This window comes from Colossoma macropomum, unplaced genomic scaffold, assembly GCF_904425465.1.
Source record: "Colossoma macropomum unplaced genomic scaffold, Colossoma_macropomum, whole genome shotgun sequence".
Lineage (NCBI taxonomy): Eukaryota > Metazoa > Chordata > Actinopteri > Characiformes > Serrasalmidae > Colossoma > Colossoma macropomum.
In genome coordinates this window covers 47,638,917-47,659,975 of record NW_023494792.1, presented here as the reverse complement: position 1 = coordinate 47,659,975, position 21,059 = coordinate 47,638,917, and the positions used below count along the sequence as shown (strand labels likewise).

Sequence of the window (21,059 nt, the reverse complement as noted above, 5' to 3'; positions counted from 1 at the left end):
TTTCAAAAATATTGGGACCCCCATTATCAACATTTGGTGATGCCTCCCCTCGTAAGAATAACAGCACTGGGTTGCTTACAGTAATGCTTAACAAAGTTGGTGAACACATGTTAGGAGATCTTGGACTACTCCTCCATGCAGAACGTTTCCAGTTCCTTGATTACCTTGAGTCTTCACTTGGGTTCCTGCCACCATTCCTGCGTGGATGTGTGTTTGGGGTCATTATGCTGCTGAAAGGTTGACTTTCACAAGAGCCCCTGGACCACTAGCAGCGCAACAGCCCCAAAGCATCAATGATCCACCACCATCCTTTAATCCTTTCTTTTATCAAACGTGATGATGGTGTGCACAATTAAGAAGTTCAATTCTTGTCTTATCTGACCTCATCAAATGATTCCATTTGTGGTTCCAATGCCATTTTTGCTAAGTTCAGGTGCTGCCATTTGTGGCTGCTTCTTTCATGGATCTCTTATGAAGAGTCTAGTCATGGAAGTGTCATTGGACAGTGGATTTTGAACATTATTATTAGTATTATTATTATTATTAAATGTGAAAAACCCAAGATTCAACTTAACTGAGCAGTTCTGAAACTGATCTCGGTTCTCTTTTCCTCTCTTACCGTCTTCCTCGCTGTATGTGGCAGTATGCTCATGTGTCCTCTGCCTGTCACATTTTCAACTGTCCCATGGTTTTAAAACTTTTTTATTATTGCCCTGATCTATAATTTTAATGGTAATTTCAGCTGCCATTGCTCCACCAAAGCATGGCTGCAAACAATATCACTCATGACTTTTCTTCTAAAAAATCAGGAAAGTAGGCTAACCCTTTATAATAACAGACCCTAATAAACAGAAACTTCATCATCATCTAATAGTTTGTTAATGATTGATAATAGTTATGTAATTGCTACATATAAGTTACGGTACATTTTATATTTTATGCTTTTTTTCCCCAATATGTTAAACTCAGCATATAAATAGAAATGTGCACTAAATTGTGCGGTGTGTTCTCTGTAGAGGATGTGTTAACTTATTTTTACTTAGAAAATCAACAAAACATGTAATTTGCCTGGGGGTGTTCAAACTTTTGCAAAGAACTGTAACTTGTGAAATTACTACAGTTATATACAAATGTATTATTATTATCAATACATAATTAATGAATACAACTGTTATATATATTGTAATTGTTTTAAATAATTAAGTAGTAATAATAATAGTTACAGTAATAATCATTAATTGAACTCATATTATAAAGTTATGGTTTTATTGATATTGTTTTACTTTTATTGTAATGTAAACTATATAATACAATTATTTAAAAATATTTACAGTGCTTATTTGCATGTCAATTGTGAATTAATGCTTAATATTCAAATTGTAGCACAAGAAACAATCACATAATTATTAACTCTTATTAACAAACTATTATTAACAAACTAATATTTAAGTTGCTGCTTATGGGGGTCTGCTATTATAAAATGTTGCCTTTTTTATTTACACAGACAAGTGAATTGCATAAAAAATATTCCCCTTTTCCCTGTATATAGTTAAGTACTTCATTGTGTTTACCTTTGCATTAATTCAACTGTTATTTTTTTCCTAATAAAAACGAATTATTATTTTTATTATTTATTTCTTATAAAATAATATGAAGTGGAATGTTTCTTAGGGTCCCAAAATGTTCCAATATGGCCCTGGAAAGAAATGTCTTTTGAAAGTCAGCAAGAGTAAGAAACAACATGTACTCAGACAAAACAATAAGTTTAATCATGGCTAATAAGCTTTCACTGATTTTTTGACCACAAAGTCATGACTTAAAAATGGCCTATTGATTCACCCAGTTCACCAGGATTTCTGAAAATGCAGGAGACTCACTGACTCAGATCTACAGCACCATCTACTGGACAAAACCTCAGCTGAGCATCTTTAACAAGAGCACCCTGGATTTGTCATCACAACTGCAAAAGTCTATCTGCAGCCGTTCCTGTAGCTTAATATGAGCTCTGTCGTTGTTAATAGAGGAAGTGGTGGACACTTTTACAACTGGTGTTGTCATGCAGTTTCAGGTCCAGACCCCAAATGAGCAAGCCAAAAAAAAAATCTCTCCACCTGTGTAAGAGCGTCCTGATCTGGTTGACACCAAAAATAATGGCACAACAACAGCAATAAGGAACAGTGAATGAGGAAATGACTAATGAATATACAATAATGACAGTTAAGAGGTCATCTAAAAAGAATGAGAATCAGAGAATTAAATCTGTGATTGCAGAAAAGATACGTATGAAGAAACAATAGAAAGAGGATATGTTAGTAGAGCACATGTAAGGTCAGTATAGTGTGAGACAGGTATTAAATGTAAAATGAATGAGTTGCTTTAGTTAAAGTCAGTGCAGCGGTCAGCCGACGCCTACTCAAACCGTCAGTAGATGGAGAAGTGATGATGGACTATTCACTAGAGTCGCCATGACATCCAGCTAAGCCTTCTGGCATAGCAGGAGAGGGTCAATGGGACTGGATTTAGGGGGAGTTCAAGAGGACGCCATTGGCCTGGTCACAAAACTTCCTGTTTGAAAAACTGGCATTCCCCTTTCATTCCATTCATACATGGGACTTACACACCAGCTTGATTTTGATTGATACAAAATGTATCAAAGTCCATGTAAAAAACATAAAGTCGCTGTAGGACAGTCATAAGCTGTTTATATACAAGAGTTTCATTCCAAAGTACTGTATATCCATGTGCACAAATTTGGAAATAATAAGAAAAGAATAAAAAGAAATTTTGGAAAGCTGAATCATTTTTATTTCTCTAATGAAGGTCTTATTAATCATTATATAGCATTTGTATCCCTTGTATGTGTAAAGTCTACTCCCAACAGCTTTTATCAAGAAAAAAATTAAACTGAAAGTGGTCTATTATGCGTTTTGGAACGGAACCCTTCATTCATATCCGAAACAGGTCAAAAGATTACATATGACAATTGATTTTTGTTGTCTAGGCAGCCTAATTATAGCATAAGTTGAGAGATTTCTAGAAATATAATAATAATAATAATAATAATAATAATAATAATAATAATAAATAACCTCCCTTTTTTCCGTCTTTTGTCACAGTTTGAACACTGATCATAACACTTAGTTAATGTGACTAAAATGGACTTATCACAAAACAAAACATGTGATTTTGTCCAGGGCAGCAGGTTATCAGGAAAGACAAAACAGCAGAGAAGCAATCAACCAGCCTGTTACAGTACAAATAATATCCGTATACACATTATTCCTGACTCATTGTGAAAACTATGCAGAGATTTAGTGTTTCTAAATAGAAAATTAAATAATGTATTTTATGTTATTATACCCTGTCAAATGGCCTAATTATGATATATGCCTCCCATTATAAAATGCCTAAGCTCTGTCCTGCTGAGATATAATGGGAACACAGAACAAATGACTACTTTATCAAGCCAAGCCTCCAGTGGGAAACTCGCTCATTATTAGTGTAAAGGGGAAGGATCCAAGGGACATGGCTTCTATAAACAAGTCTCAGCAAGCTTAAAAATGACTGGCTGATTCACAAACCTAGCACTTTGTTTATCAAAGACAATTAATGTCTTTGAAGTTCTTACAAAACTCTGATATCTAATCATTAGCCACGATGAAATTACAAAGTCAGTATTTTTCTCAAATAATTATGGACTATGAGACTAAGGTCATTTCAGAACTGCACATGTTGAAGGAAAAGCCATAAGAGAACAGAGAGTAATTTGATGTTAATGTAGTTCATTTTAGATAAAACAACTTGTCAAACAAAGGCAAATTACATAACTAGCTTTAATGGTATGAAAAATTCATTAGCAGAAATATTTAAGTCAGGGGGAAAAAGCTTACATGCTAATTATGAGGTAGTTAAGGTCATTGTCTATGTCCTCTTTCATTTATTCTATTCACAATTATGACTTTCAGATAAAATCTGTCACAAACTCAATTAGTTAATGAGTTAAAGCGAAGACTAAAAATCCAGTTTACTAAATTTTCCTCTTAACCCAAGTGTAATCTAAGACATGCTTGGTGCTTGAAGATTGCTTTTTTTGGTTTTGCACTACAGCCAAAGCAGGTTTAAGGGGAGCAAAGGTACTTTCAATTCCTCCTGGTACTTTAAAAACATAACTGCAAAACACCAGTTTAAGTATTTACAAAATATGATTTTGCTCAAATACTCCACGTTAACTCATTCATTCAGGACTTGCTTGGGAGCGCCCTCTAGCATTTGACAAATTCAGAAGACATTACTGAATGGCAATTCTCCTATCTACACATACCCTGCTACAGCCATGAGACTAATGCAGCTAACAAGTAATGAAAGTTAAAGCTACCGATTGGCACTGTGCTAATGATCTGGTTAAACCATCATGCACTTGCATCAAACCATGCTGAGTTGTTAAGTTTCTCAAATTGCTTATGTGGGTTCACACTGGATGACATACTGTTATTTAAAAAGGGACAAAACTACAACATATAGCTAAAAATAGTCATAGCTATCTTGAAACCTGAATTTTGTCCTTACTTTTGTCCATGTATGTCATACAGTGTCAAAAATCATATAAAAATTGTATTTGAGATGAGCCCATGACTGTGGGGCAGTCATGGGCTGAAGGTTAGGGAACCAGCCTTGTAACTGGAAGGTCGCCAGTTCGATAACCTGAGCCGACTGTACATGACTGAAGTGCCCCTAACCCCAAACTCCTCCCTGAACACCATGGACAGGGCTGCCCACCACTCTGGGCAAGTGTGCTCACTGCCCCCTAGTGTATGTGCATTCACTAGTGTGTGTGTGAGTGGTGTTTCACTGCAGGGATGGGTTAAAACGTGGAGGTGAAATTTCCCTGTTGTGTGACTAATAAGGGTCACTTAACAAATTGGTGCAGTTTGAGGTAATTGTGTGATGATTTGGATGTGCTGTTTGTGCTTTGCTAACTGGTGACTGTAAGATGCTACATCTCCTGCTCGTAGCTCCAGAGCAAAACTACAGAAGCAAACATCAGACACAAAACATGTCTTTTCTAACAGAATAACATTGTTAAAAATGTATGGTATGCCAATTTCTTTAAAAGGCCAATAGCATGAAAAACCAAAACTGCCTCTTTTGTTAAATAAAAAAAGTTTAATGGAATATGTAAACATAGGTAACATATTAGGAAAAAATAAAACATAGCACAGATCATGTGTTATGTTACCCCAGCATTGTAAACTTAGCAAATAAACAGTGATTGTGCATTAAAATGTGCAAAAGTGTTTTCTCTGTAGAGGATGTGTTCACAAAAAACTCAACAAAATGACATTTGACTAGGGGTGCTTAAAATTTTGCATACACTGTAATCTGCCTATTCCACGTACAACAGTGTATGTTATGTATGTTAAGTTGATGTTATAAGAAGGGTTTCAGTGTTTAGCTTTTTGAATGAGGCTCAATGAAGGCCAGTCAGTCTGAACAGAGGTTATTTACACATAACAGTCTTACAGCTTGTGTAATTCGAATAGATAAAAGAATGAATTACGACTGTTATTGGTACGTAACCTCAAACAAATCATAAGTGGAGCTCAGGGAAAACACTACAAGACAAATGCAGGTTATTCACCTTTTAAGGTGATGGCATGGCCAGAATGGGCTGGTCATTAACCACAAACACAGCAATCTTGGCCACAAAAAGGCTCACTGTGCCGTATCGAATCAGTCTGATCTCCACAGTGAGCAGGAAGTCCCGGGGCTGAGCGAGCGGCCTCTGCAGAGAGATCACCCCACCAAGGGCCATCTTCTGAACACTGAAGAACCCTTCCGTGTCACCGTCCACGATGGTGAGCTGGACGTCGTCTCCAGGGACAGAGCTGGACGGGCCCATGCGGAAGACAGCAGCAGGTGTGGGGATGTTGATGGGAAAGGTGAGGTTGTAGAAGGAGATTCTGAGTGGCAGGGACAGACACTCACTGCTCTGCTCACAAGGCAAACGCTCACAGCGCCTGAAGACACAGTGATTGGGGTAGAATGAAACAGAGGCACAGAATAAAAATTTAAATAATATTTTAATCAGGCAAATTTTGGCATTTATAGTACCAGCCAAAGGTTTAGACATGTGATTTAATTCACAACTTTAATAAGACACATTGTGCAAAGCCAGAGACCACTCTTCATTTATTTCATTTGTAGCTTTTCAGCAGGTAACAAGGCCTTAGCATAAGTGTATCTTCTTCAGTCCTGTTGGAAAAGCATCTTAGGTGGCTCCTCATGAAGCTTGAGAGAATGATCAAATATGTGTAAAACTGTTTCAAGGCAAAAGGGGGGCTACTTTGAATGATCTACTATATAGGTTTAATTTGTTTAACACATTTTTGGCCACTACACAATTTGTGTTATTTCATAGTATTTATGACTTAACTGTTATTATCAAATGTGGAAAATAGTAAAAAATTAGGAAAACCCTTCAGAGTATATATGTATGCCCTGACCAAGGGCGTTGTCTGGCCTGGGCTCAGGGGGTACAGCCCCAAATATTTTTAAACCAGACTGAATCTTATAATGTTACACAGAAGCACATTCACCGACTCCTCAAACTCAGAAAGGGAGAGAAAGAGAGAAAGAGAGAGAGAGAGGCAAACTAAAAATACCTCTTTTGAAAAGAATCTGAACCTAATGTTGTATGTAAAAATGTTTACTTAATATTTTGTAGGGCCCTGAGGCTCAGGTCAGGCTGCAGACCTCCAACAGTGTTTATCAGGACATTTACAAAATTACGCAGATGGAATGCTGTGTTATAGCGTAACATTTTATTTTTAGAATAGTGTTTACTTATTTGGTTTTAGACAAGAAGAGTTTTACTGATTGACAGTGATTATAGAAGAGGCAGCAGATGTGGAGAACATGGAGAACATGGGCAGAGGACTTTAATAATGGCATATAATGGCAATACTTTTGTGTTACAAAGAGTGTTTTCACTCTTTTTTTATCTTGTTGTTTATGATTTTGTTTATAAGATATGCCAATCAACATTGCTGAATTGCTGCATGTTTTGTTGATCTGCAAATCTTTACATCAAATCAAGAAGTCTTAGTTGTTAAAAACTGCACATTTTACAGGTTAATTTAAAAATACCCCCCCAGTGAACTGGGCTGAGCCTCAGATCTTTACAGGCCCAGCCAATGCCCCTGCCTCTGACCACAACACCACTGTAATTACAATATAATACACTTTCACACTATATCATGTTTAAATTGTATAAAAAAATCAGAGTAGAAGGTTCTACCAAAGGGGGTACTGTGTGTCTAATGAAAATGGATTTGGATGGCACTTTCAATGAAAAAACCTTTTTAGCATCATGGCTATGAACAACATTCTAAAAAACTGGGTATGGCTTTCTGTCTCCTATATTGTATGTATTAACCAGGTAAGTGTGAGGTACAAACTCCAAAGTACTAGATAATTATTTTGGGTACTCTGGCTGTGTTATTATTGTAAGAAAAATTATGATACGTACCAAGACAGTCTAACTAAATTATACTCAAATGACCAAAACTGACTCAAACCCTCAGCAGTCTTCCAGTCAGTAGAAGGACAGTGTAAAACGCTCACCTGTCCGCTGCACGGCGGAAGTTGGGTGGACACTCAAACGACAAGCAGCGGAATCCACCCTGTATATTGAAGCAGCTCTGTGTAGCAGAGCAGGTGTGTGTTCCAGCTGCACACTCGTCAATGTCTACACACAGAGAGTCACATCACTGCAAGATTAGCTTCATTTCAAACTCGACAGCTTTAGAATTTTATCATCATCAACTGATTCTAAGCTGCTCTAGATCTTAATACATCTAATGCTCTTTTTCAAAGAGCTACATAATTTTGTCTTTACCTTGGCAGGTGCGTCCGTTGGAGGCGAGTGTGTAGCCTGTTGGGGGGCAGGTGCATTCGAAGCTTCCAGGAGTGTTCAAACAACGATAGGAGCAGACTTTGCCCCCAGAGGTCAAGGCACATTCATCAATATCTAAGAGGAAGAATAAACACTGAAAACAGCATTTAACAGAATAATTCCATGCATTCATCACATTTTGCATGAAGAAGGAAAATAGAAATGCACAGTGCTGTGCAAAAGTCAGAGACGATCTTTATTTGTTTAATTTCCAGTCAACACAGCCATTAATAGCAAGTTATTCATTTTCAGGAGATACTTCTGAGGCGATTAGGTATAAGATAACTCACTTGCATAAGGAAGCTGAAAGGCAAATAATAACAAGTCGACAAAACAGGAGTTTCCAAAACTGGAGTTAAGAAATATAGATAAAGTGGGACTCCAAACAACCATGCAAGATCTAGTGGACCATAAAAACTGTCACCATCAGATAAACAGCACTTTCATTATTAAGAGATCTGAAAAAATCTGCAAGTCTTTCTGTCCATTCGTCCACTGTGAGAAGACAACTCAACACTATGAGTCTGAAAGGATGTGAAGCTGCCAAGAAGCTGTTACTGAGAAAAGGAAATAGACAAAAAGGTAAAAAAAAATTTGCTAATCAAACAAAGAAGCTGCTGGTGTTCTTAGAACAATGGACTGTCCACCCCAGAGTCCAGACCTCAGCTTCAGTGTATGTGTTTGAGATTACTTACTAGATTGTGAGAAGCAGAAACTTCTTCTAACCCTATCCCTGCTGTTTTTTTTCTGAGAAAAAGACAGCAAGTGTCTTAAAAAGTATGTAAGCTGTAATAAAGGTAAAGAGTGGATAAACCTAATACTTAAAATGTTGATATTATATTTTATTGTTTTTCTGAAATAAGCTTCTGCTTCTTTTCCTGACACTGAAAAACGAATAACTTGTATTTAATAACAATTAATAGCCATTATGTCTGGAATTTAAATAAACGAGAGATGGTCTGGTATTTGCACTGTGCTTCACATCTGCCGAAGTATTTAAATATTAAACTAAAGCTTAAAAAATATGGTTAGGCTATTGGATGTTTTTTCTCCTCTTTATATAATAGATATTGTTACATTTTGTGACACAATATGGATATTTTCCTTCTCCTGAAATACTTCAGGCTCTTTACCTTCACATGTGACCCCATCCGTACTGCTGAGCTGGTAACCACGGCGGCAGTAACACTGGTAGGACCCATACACGTTGGCACACTCTTGGCTACATGGGCTGCTCTCGCATTCATTCACATCTACAGAAAAGATTCAGTCAGGGCTGAGCACACACCAACACTCTGAACCTGAACCATAGCCACTACCACTGTATAACTACACCCTACACACTTACCTTCACAATTCCTGCCCTCGTTGGCAAGCCTGAATCCAGCGTTGCAGCTGCAGCGGTAAGATCCAGGAGTGTTCTCACAATTATGTGCACACAGGCGACCAGGGTGGTTACTGCATTCATCAATATCTATAGGAACAGGTACGAATGACTTAGTCTGTCTATATAGACATCTACTGTATCTACTGCACACTCACTGGCCACTTTATCAGAGACTCTTCGCTTGTAGCCCCACCTTGCTGGTGTATAGTCAGACACTGTAGCCCTAGCAGCCTGATACACTTAGTGCTACAGACACTACCATATCAGTGTCACTGCTGTGCTGGAAATGGTCCGCTACCCAAATAATATCTGGTCAACAGAGGTCCTGTACAGAGCCTAGTTGGTGACATCCAGTATAAATTAAAATAATGCGTGGCCACAACTTAGTAAGACATCGGAATGAGATAATTAAGTCTTAGTAAAGACTTAGTAAAGCGTGGGAACGAGATAATGAAGTAGTGGAAATGAGTAAGCCGAGACGTAAGACAAGAACATGAGGAAAGGCAAAACACAATGATTACATGATCATTTCATTTACAGAATTAAAAAAAATTCCAACACATATATCACCCATGTGAAAAAGTAACTGCTCCCCTAAAGCTTGAACTGCTCCTTCAAGGTCCTAACATAGCATCTCAAAGGGATTCAAGTCAGGACTTTTGCTAGGCTACTCCAAAGCCTTAATTTTGTTATTTCTGAGCCATTCAGAGGTGGACTTGCTCTTGTGCCTTGGATCATTGTCTGGCTGCGTAACCCAAATGTGCTTGAGCTTCAGATCACCAGACATTCTCCTGCAGGATTCATGGTTCTGTCACGCAGGCCCTGAAGCAGCAAAGCATTCCCCCGAGAAGTGAAAAAGTCTGATGGGACAGGGTGATGGACAGAGTCCCAGCTATGGGGAAAACTGAGTAAAATACTAATTCTATATTCTTTATCTAACTGAGATGCATAACTAGAAAAGGGGGCTGGGAAAACTTTTGACTAAACTTAAAAGTTTGAGTTGGATGAACTCTAGTATCCTCAAGTTGAGGTAACTCAAGTGCTGTGTTATCAGTTACCTTATAATTTTAAGTTTTCTCTCTTTGGAGATAATGGCTCTTACTGTGGTTCCGTGGAGTCCCAGCACCTTAGAAATGGCTTTGTAACCCTTCCAGACTCTTAAATAACTTTGTTCTCATTTATTTCAAAAATTCTTTGGATTGTGGCATTGTTGACACCTCTGATCCTACTTAATTGCTGGAACAGTTCTATTTAAGTGACGTTTAGACTCGACAGTAACCACGCCTAGGTGTGTCTAGTTTAATTGATCCCTGTAATCAACTAAATTGGTCGATTGAGTATCTAAGGGGGTCATTACTTTTTCACACAGGGTCAGCTGGTGTTGGGTAACATCTTTCCATTAATAAATTAAACTATAATTTAAATCATTTGTATTTTTTTGTGTTATTTTCAGGTTGTCTTTTTCTTATATTTAGCCTGAAGATCTGAAACGATGTGACAAACATGCAAAACTAGAAATCAGATTCACCATACAGTGAATATACACTAAAAGTAATAATACATCTTTATTCATATAGCACTTTTTTCAAAAATACATATCAAGCTTGCGTTCCTGATATTCTCTGGAATGCTACTGATTAGGAGCTATAAAAGAATATGATCTTCCACTAACTGAGCTGTAATAGATCCTAGGAGTTTGCAGTAAGCCTGCCTCAGCTGAGCAAAGTGGTCTGGATGGACTACAATGCTTCAACAGATCTGTGAGATATGCCTAAGGCCATTAAGAGGAAAAAAGTCACAAGCAGGAGATGTTGTAGACAATGTAAAAATTAACAGGAGTCCAGTTTAAACTGAATAAGACCAGAGTAATATGCTCATACAGACAACAGACCAACCAGCCAGTAATGCATTACAGTAGTAATTCCTGTATTATGAAATCATGAACTAATTGCTCTGTAGAATGGAAATCCGCTCTTACCCTCACACCTCCTGCTGATGGTGTTGAAAGTGAAGCCAGAACGACACTCGCAGCGGAAGGAGCCAAGAACGTTCACACAGTCGTGGCCCTGGCAGGGCCCATGCTGACCACTGCACTCATCCACATCTGGAAGAAGAGAGAGGAGAGTGAGATGTTCTGATGCGTTTTCTGTTGTGTACTAGAGAAAGAAATTCAAGAGATGCATTCTTAAAAAATCACCATATACTATACTGTTAATGGGGAACTCCACAGATTTTTCAAAATTCAGTGGATATGAAGTAAACAAGGTCATTCAGATTGGTTTGATTTGAAATTGTAAAGAAATTGACTGATTCAGATTTCTTTACAGTGGTGGTGATAGGAACCAGTGGCTACACAAATTTAGCCACTTTATTAACTATCCAAAAGTCACAAAAAAAAGGTGTCTTCTGAGTCTTTATTTGTAATGTTGATGATGATAAAATGTGATGCTGATGATCTGGTTCCTATCACCACCACTGTGAACAATTCTGGCACAGAATTTCACACCAAACCAGTCTGAAAGACCATGTTTACATCTTAATGATTTCAATACATAAAAATTTTTACAGTTTGGTGGAAACCTCACACAAAGGACAAATCTCCATACCCAAGCAGTGTGTGCCCTCTCTGTTCAGGCGATATCCACGTCCACAGATCACCGGAAACCTCTGACAGATGTAAGAACCCACTGTGTTTAAACACGTCTGACCAGGCTGGCATGGACTGTTCTCACTTACACACTCATTAATGTCTGAGAAAGCACAGAGTTACAGTTTAATTATTATTACAACCTTTCAGACAATTGTTCTAAAACAGAGGTCTTGACCTTGAATCCGGTCCTGAGGTGATTCCGGTCCTGGATTTTGTTATCACTGGTAGCTGACTGAACATGGCCACCAAGTGTCACACCAGTGATTACAAACAGGAACGGAAACTAAATTCAAGTTCTGGATCTGAAGACCTCTGCTCCCAAAGACAGATGACATCATGCTGTTTTTGAGGTATTAAATAAACCCCTTGGACCCTGGGCTTGTTATTCAAACATTTATCTAAAGAAGTAATCTTCAGGAATTATTACAAATTATTCAGCAACTGTTATGAATTGAATAGGTATTAAATTAAGGGCAATACTTTACTTGAACTGTGCTACATAACACTGACATAACACATGCCATAAACATGTCTTTGGTCTATATAAAGAAATTGCAGGCAAACCCCAATATAAGACAATATATCTAAAAATTATTTTTAATTTACTTTAACATACACTAAAGTACTTTTCTGTAAAGTTATTGCTTCAGAAATATCTGGTTTTGTCATGACAGTGACAACAGTTAGAAACTGAAGTGTAGGCCCACATTTATGCTTTAAGGGGGTTCAATTTTGAATCAATTAATACCATATGTGCTCTTTTAATAACAAAAATGTTATTTAATAGTAAGTTGTATAATGTTTCACATGGACAATCTAACCAATGCAGCTTCCAGCAGCATCCTGGATGAAGCCGACGCTGCACTGCTGTCGTGGACGGCAGCGGAATGAGCCGGGAGTGTTCTGACACGTGAACTCTGGGCCGCAGTTATGTGTCCCTTCCACACACTCGTCAATATCTAAAATAAATGTTCAAAAGGATAAGTTAGGAAGGACGCACTGTCTCATTTTTACCATTCAGTGTCAGCATTAAGGCTAATGTGGTTTAAGGTGGGCCGGATGTTAACCGTTGCAGGTGTTGCTGTCTGTCAGCTCGTAGCCTGTGCCACAGCTGGCCTCTCTCTGGCAGCGGTACGAGCCCTCAGTGTTAATACACCTCTCCCCCGGCCTGCAGCTATGAACACCTGCTAGACACTCGTTGTAATCTGAAAACAGAGAAGTAAGAAGAAAGAATAGACTTGAGTAAATCTCTCATCTTGATTGAATTTGATCACTGTAATCTTGAGGGAGGCTGAAAGTGCAAGTCCTTGGTCATATTAAACATCCATGACAAAATAGATGTTTTGGGATTCTACATTTAAAAATAGCCCAAGAATGTTATTTTAGTAAAAACTGAGTGCACATTGTGTTGAATATCTTTATAATCGATTTATCAATGCAGTTTTACACCTTTATTTGAGATTTACCCCCTTGTACCCAAACTTTTTCTCAGTAGTTAAAGGGACAGTCTGGCCAAAATGAAAAATATAACCCTCGCTGCATCTGTTGTAAACATGTCTATTCTAACTACACACTTAAAATAGATGGTTATCAAGAAAATGGTTCTATATAGAACCATGAACACTTAAAGAACCCCTTGCATGAGTAAAGCGTTCTTCTTTGATGGAGAATGTGTTTTATATTGTTCTATATAGAACCTGTTTGAAAATGGCTTTATATCGCGCCAAAAAGGGTTCTTCTATTGTTACAGGTTTGACATCCTTTTCGGTGCTATATACACCCTCATGCAAAAGGAACATTTTCTTTACTAAAGAAACCTTGAAGAACCATCTTTTTTAAGTGTGCAGAGCAGTGCCGCAGAAGACTCCAAAGCGAGACTCCCCAGTTTAAAGAAAAGGAAAATCTTTCTGATGATGTATCTTGAAGGTAGAAGAAATTTTTACAATTTTTAAAGAACTGTTTTTTTTTTCTTGTTAGCTGGTGAATACAGAAGGAAGGCAAAGAGCTAACATTACAATAAATAACACAACACAATAAACATGACCCAACAAATAACAATAAACTCTAGTTTTAGGTCAGAATGCACCTTTAATCTTACAACCTATTTCTCCGTAACTATGCTGTAACAATATATTGAGTTGCTCTGTAGTGAAGAACTTATCAATTGAAAGAGTTAAGATGTGGTGATGCATATGAAAAGTGATTCAACTTACCTTCACAGCTGTAGCCATCAGATTTAAGGCGGTAGCCCTTCAGACACACGCAGGAGCCATTTCCAACACACAGCTGAGAGCATCTCGTAACCCCTTCTAATGTCAAATACAGGGTAATCATTCAGATAATCAGTCAGTGCATCATGTGAAACACTTTATTAGCCAGTAATGAAATAAAATGATGCAGGTTGATATTGGACTTTGATTCTTACCAGCACATAAGTCAGTGCTCCTTGTATGCCCTCTGTTGGCAGCAGCAGTGTTATTCACCAGAGGTGACGCTGCACAAAACAAAAGCAATTTTGCCCTGTTTATTCGCAGCAGGCTTAACACTAGCAGGGTTTAATAAGGTATAACATTGATGTTATCTGAGTGTACTGATCTTCTAGCATAGAGATTTTTTTTAAATTGGCTGTCAAAGCAATGAGGACAATCATTTACCTCAGTAGTAAGGCTCCTATAAGGCTCACCAAGTGTAAATCTCACAATTCAATTTGATTACAATTCCTTAGGATATAATTCAGTGCATCATGAAAGCTCAAACTTCTTCACAATTTGATTGGATTATTATTTTTGTGCAAGAAGTATGTTTTAAAATACAACAAATACATAAATGTGTAATGATTTCTGGAAACTAAAATGCATGAATGTCATTTTTAGCTCATTTTTATTCAAGTGAATCATGCTTGTATTTTTACGCTTTGCATTACAGTACTACTCTTGTTTCATTGCTATGTATAAAATGGAAACAAAAGGGTTCAATTCTTCAAACACCAGCAGAAAATTGGCCAATTGTTTTTGTCCTTGGTATCTAGGCTGACATAGCTAAGAGATCTCTCCTATTGGTTAGGATTTCAAGGGTGAAGATAAGTCCTAACGTGTTATATTAACTATCAGCATAATAACAAAGTGACAAAAGAATCAACCAATCACATTTTTGATTTCCATTAGGCGGGACTGATTTCGTGAGAAAAAATGTTACTCTAGGCCAGTGGTCCCTGTTCCTAGAGAGCTGCCTTCCTGTAGAGAACCTGTATCCAATAAGCTGCCCCACCCCTTACCTAAATGTAATACATCTGCTCCAGCCAATGAGGGACTTGAAAAGCGGTTGATTAGCTGGAACAGATGTATTAGCTGGTTCCAAATTGTGTTTAGAACTAGGATCTGCAAGAAGGTAGCTCTCCAGGACCAGGGCTGAAGATCCCTGTTCTAGGCTTTCTGAATGTCCTAGATATGTTACTAACTGAAAATGAGTGACAGTTTAACCAGTGGGTTGCTAGAAATTGAAAACAGCAGCAGCAGCTCAAAGTAAAACATGGAATATCTGTTTGTGTTTAATCTGCCTTAAACTGCCTTTTTCCATTTTTCATCCCACCTTAAATGGTGCAGCAGTTACATTCTGGTTGCTGGTTGCTAACTGTTTATCAGAGGGGATCCCTCAGGGCCTTCTCTGAAAGCTGAGACCTGAACTCATGTTTTGACATTTATGGCCCAAACCGAAGGCCTAGCTCTAACAGTCATGGTTCTCTTCATACACCACAAAACCAATTTGTTAAGCTTATTTTTTTTTTTATTTAAGTTTTACCTTTGATTTATAGCCCAAACATTTTGGCCAAAAATGAGGGCATACTTTAATGTATAATACTCTATCTAACTCTCCAAAATTGACACAGATCAATCACCTCCCTTAGGAAGGCCAACAGATAGCAGTCAAGAATGTCTCTGGAACTAACTGTAATTGGTTGCTGAGTGATTTCTTGCTTTAGCATTTCGGCTGCATGAGCCAGAGTGAGAAAAGGTTAAAATTTATTCAGCACGCTCCTACCTTGTATCCCTAGGGTGAGCGGACTGTGCCGTCTGCCCTCGCAGCAGGCCCGGGCAACGCTCTGGCAGGACATACTGACAGATATCGGCAGTACACACTCATGAGATTCCTTCTGAGCCAGCAGGCCGAGCACACAACACTCACAGCACATCTGGATAAGATGGGGACAGAAGGAGAAGAAATAAATAAAAAGATTTGATAAAAAGATTTAGGATATATGCAGTGTATATATATATATATATATATATATATATATATATATATATATATACACTCTTAGCAAAAAGGGTTCTATATAGTACCAAAAAAGGTTTTCTTGGCTTGTAACAATAGTAGAACACTTTTTGGTGCTATATAGAATATAGTGCTATATAAACACTATACACTACACTACTAAGGGTTGCTGTATAGAACCTCATCACTGTTTTCAATAAAATCAAATCTGTTTTGTTGCAAACAAAATTGTATGCAAAGGTCTGAGCACCCCTTGTCAAATAACCTGTTGATTTTCAACATGAAAATAAGTTACACATCCTCTACAGAGACACACTTCTGCACATTTTAATGCACAGTTCCTACTTATTTGCTGAATTTAGCATACTGGGAAAAAATTAAAACATGGCCTGTGGAAAAGTTCAAATAAATAGAAATTGTGCACTAAAATTTGCAGGTAAAAGTCATATTTAAGTTTGTTCCTTGTTAATCAACAAAACGTGGGGTGTTCAAACTTTTGCAGATGACTGCAAATGTATGAAATGATTGTATTATTATGCTGCTGTATGCTACATGTTTCAAATAATGAACAATAAAGACTTCACAGGTTTAAGAATTACCGGGTTGGCGTAACAAATTAAGACATTTCAATCTATACAGTATAAGTTTTATTGAATAAACTGAATATTATCAGTGACAAGTGACTCAAGTAAAACTTGGTAGTTCATGTCAGATTCATTGCATGCTTTAAAAGTTAACAGCATGCAGTACACACACCTTGTTGTCATTAATAAACACACACCTGGGATGTCTTGGCTTCACAGGCGTCTTCGTGGAAGGATGAAAGCTCACACACTCCTTGTCTTTTGGCGCTGTCCATTCCCTTTACACAGAGTCTATCTTTTACTGCAGAGTCACAGCACTGCTCCTGAACCACCCTGACACAGAGCAGAAGAGTAAACACATTCACATCTTCAGTATTCACTACAGTTTAAAAGTTTAGAATAACATAAAACCAGATTAATAGTTACAGAAAAATGCAATAGAATGATTGTAAAATGTCTCTGGTTCCTATCACCACCACTGTAAAGACATCTGTGTTTCTCTACAATATACCATTTCATGTTATACCACTCTGAATGACTTTGTTTACATCTCAACAAAATAAATTATGCAGAACTTTCAAAAAAGTTCCCCTTTAATGAATGATATTTGTTAATGTATGGATGAGTTTCACCCAGTGAATTCAGTTCAGACCACAAATACCACTGACTGAGGTCAAAGTACTAGGGCCATCTTCTCAAGGCCCACAGCACTGTCCATTAGCTCAGCTGTGCTTTTTACATTAATAGATGTACAGTTGTATGCAAAGGTTTGAACACTTCCAGTGAAAATAGTGTTTTGTTGATTTTCTAAGTGAAAATAAGTTAACTTATTCTCTACATTGACCTTTTTGCTAATTTTAGAGCACAATGTCTATCTATTTGCTGAACTTAACATCATATGGAAAAAAATAAACGTAAAAAAATAACTTTTGCACAAGCCAAATTTTATGTACAATTTTGTCTTCCAATATACTAAATTTAGCAAATAAACAGTAATTATGTGATAAAATGTACTGAAATGTGTTCTCTGTAGAGGATGTGTTAACTTATTTTCACTTAGCAAGTAAAGAAAACATGGAATTTGACAGGGCACCCAAACTTTTGCATATGACTGCACCCATTTAGCTTCAGTCTTTTAGATGTTGTGATTACACACTGGGCCTGAGATACTGTGGTGTGCTCTATTAAAAATTAAATCTCTGAATCCACAATTGCAGTTGACACTTGAAATTTAGTAATATTACAGACTGAAGCCTCATTAAGTTCTCACAGTGTAATTAGTTCAAAGTCAGCCAGCTGTTTAAAATACTAGCTGATGAAAAGCTCCGGAACAGTTTCTAACACAGACTGTGTGGTTTTGACAGCTGTAATAGAGGTCAAAACCAGGTGTTGCTTACCTGCAGGGGTAGGACTGGGGTATATGTGGGAGGGAGGCACAGTGTTGATTGCTCAGGCCAAAGGCTCTTCCATTCCTACAGCAGGCCTCCAGAGGGGTCTGTCCATTGACAAAGCCTGAAGATATTAATCACAAAAAAGGAAAAAAAACACAGTTATTCATACTTCTATTCAGATCGGTTAGCTCAGGAGTCCCCAATCTTGGTCCTACCACCATGGAGAGTTCAGCTCCAACACACCCAGCTCTAATACTTAGATGTTCTTTAAGGAGTTCACTATCTGGATCAGGTGTGTTAGATTAGGGTTGGAGCTAAACTCAGGGTAGAAAATTGCCAAGACCAGGATTGGACACCCCAGTGTTAGCTACAGGTTTTAAACTGTTTATATTGTTCATTTTCTGTAATCGACTGAATTAAAATTCCAAAACCACACATGAAGAAATAATGATGGCATTTGTTGTTACTACTGTTCAAAAGTTTGGAATTGCTTGCTGTATTAACACATACACACACACATTATCTAAGCTGCTTATCATCCTGGGTCGTGAGGGGTGCTGTACCCTATCCCAGCGATAACAAATAAGCCACAGTTTAATTTTTTTTCATCAGTATGTTAAAATTCAGCAAATAAACAGTAGTTGTGTATTAAAATGTGCAGAGGTGTGTTCTCTGTTGAGGATGTGTTAAATTATTTTCACTTAGAAAAACAACAAAACGTCATTTGACCAGGGGTGCACATACTTTTGCATATGACTATACATAACGTGGAGGTGAACATTCAACAAAAGGTTTTAAGATGTTTTATTTAGTATAAACTCCACGACTTCTATGAACATATAAGTTCTTAAATAATAATATACTGTAACAACCTATATATATTTCTTGTCAAATTATCTACTTTTGAAATATGATTAATTCTGGATATCATTTCATTGAAACTTAATTCTCAGTGACATCCAACTCAGGATCATTTAGAATGTTCTACAGCTCTGTTTATCATTCTGTCCTACTGATGATTTGAAGCTATGAAGGTATACAGGACTAACATATAAAATCATTTTATACACTCATCTGCAACCAAATTTGTTTCACATCACTGAAAACACTGATTCCAAACTTTTGAATGGAAGTGTGAATGTGAAGCAGCCCTATACATGAAATGACAGAAGCCCTTTCTTTTCTGACAAGGAAAAAAGTTTAGAATTGACTAGTTATTGGCACACATTACACACCTTAAATAAATAAATAAATGAAGAAAGAAGGAAATTCTTTAAAGACAAAAGAATAAAAAAGTCTATTTATAGTAACCTGTATTTTGTAAACACAAGAAACTACAAGTCACTTTGTTAGTTCTGTATGTTATGCATGATACCATATACAGTCATATACAAGTTTGAACACCCCTAGTGAAATGTCGCTTTGTTGTTTTTCTTAGTGAAAACAGGTACACTGTAAAAAATGCCTCGTCAGATCTACCTAAAAAAATGACTTCATGTGGTAACAAGCAACTGAACTACTTTTATTCAACCTAAATAAATACTTGGAATGAACAATCCTTTTAATCAAAGTAATTTTTTGACCTGAATAAAACTAGTTCAATTGCTTGTTACTGCATGAAGTAATTTTTTAAGTAGATCTGACGAGCCGCTTTTTACAGTGTAAGCAAATGCAAATAACTGTAGAATTTTTACTGGTTTTAGGTTTATGGATGTATACAGGTAGTAAACAGTTGACGCTTACCTGGCTCTGAGAGAACTCCATGATAAAAAACTCCATATAAAGTGCAGATTATGCTGATCCATTGAGTCCCCATTGCATGCAGAAACAGCTTTTCTTCCTGGCTGCTCTGGTTAGTGCAAGACTGTTCCAGACTGTTGCTACTAATGATCTCCTGCAAACAAGAATCTAGCAGAGCGTGTGCTCATGAGGGAGGACACTCTCAGTCGGTCTCTCTCTGTCTCTCTCTCCTGCAAGCCTTATCAGCATTATCCACTCAGTGCTTGATTACATTTGCAAAGCTGTGAGTACAAAAACAAAAAACAGACCCCCAACTTTAAAAGTGGTAATTACATTAAGCATATCTTAGTCGATCTTTCTTCCCAAAGACAAGGTGTTAAAGGGCCCTTATCTTAGCTTTATTGAAGTAAAAGTATTTAATGTAGTATGCAATTATTGCTAAAGGTTTAAAAAAGTATAGCTGACTCCCCATTCCATACAGTCCACGTATGGACACCAAGAAGCGAAAAATTGTTTTTGTAATGTCATCCACATATACATATATATATACATATGTGTGTACGGGTTTTTAAAAATGCTAAGCTAGACACAACAAAACAATAAATAAGTATATGCAGGAATTGTAAAATTAAAATAAATAAATAAACTGGTGGCTGGGTGGCCCTAAAAACTACTTAGGCTGCTCATATCAAGAAACACCTCTAACTTGATTAAACTCAATTACTTCATTAACATTAGAGATGCACAGCGACATCATAATATCACTATCGGCAGATATTTGCTTAAAAAAAACAGCATTTAAGAGGTGTTTAGATTTGACCAATATTTCTAAAATGTCAGAATTTTATTCTTATTTTACTGCATTTGTAACTCTCTACAGACACCGTCGTATGCAAAGTTTGTGAGCCCCGGTCAAATGACATTTCATGTAAGTGAAAATAAATTAACATCTGTTTAAAATCCAAATTAAAATCCTGTACAGAGAACCCACTGCTGAACTATCACACAAATGCTGTTTATTTGCTCAATTTAACATAAAAGAAAATATATATATATATATATATATATATATATATATATA

The 21,059-nt window shown here is 37.1% G+C and overlaps 1 protein-coding gene across 1 annotated transcript; it reads right to left on the bottom strand.

The window, feature by feature from the left end:
- Positions 1-5,244: 5,244 nt before the first annotated feature.
- On the bottom strand, positions 5,245-20,107 carry LOC118811380 (fibulin-1-like). The gene is made up of 15 exons (XM_036575546.1): positions 19,982-20,107; positions 18,245-18,359; positions 17,045-17,180; positions 16,030-16,180; positions 14,417-14,485; positions 14,205-14,300; positions 13,059-13,196; positions 12,813-12,950; positions 11,948-12,091; positions 11,320-11,445; positions 9,303-9,428; positions 9,088-9,207; positions 7,898-8,029; positions 7,624-7,747; positions 5,245-6,017 (listed from the first exon to the last, which is right to left on the bottom strand). The coding sequence occupies exons 1-15, from the start codon at positions 20,052-20,054 to the stop codon at positions 5,642-5,644; spliced, it is 2,064 nt and encodes a 687-aa protein (XP_036431439.1). The 5' UTR covers positions 20,055-20,107; the 3' UTR covers positions 5,245-5,641.
- Positions 20,108-21,059: the final 952 nt, after the last annotated feature.

Excerpts from the sequence above, each read along its gene's own strand:
- LOC118811380 (XM_036575546.1), bottom strand. The coding sequence starts at position 20,054 with ATGGGGACTCAATGGATCAGCATAATCTGCACTTTATATGGAGTTTTT. Across the intron at positions 12,951-13,058 it reads AGACAGCAACACCTGCAACG|ATATTGACGAGTGTGTGGAA; the intron begins GTTAACATCCGG and ends CATTTATTTTAG. Across the intron at positions 9,429-11,319 it reads CATCAGCAGGAGGTGTGAGG|ATATTGATGAATGCAGTAAC; the intron begins GTAAGAGCGGAT and ends CTGTTCCTATAG.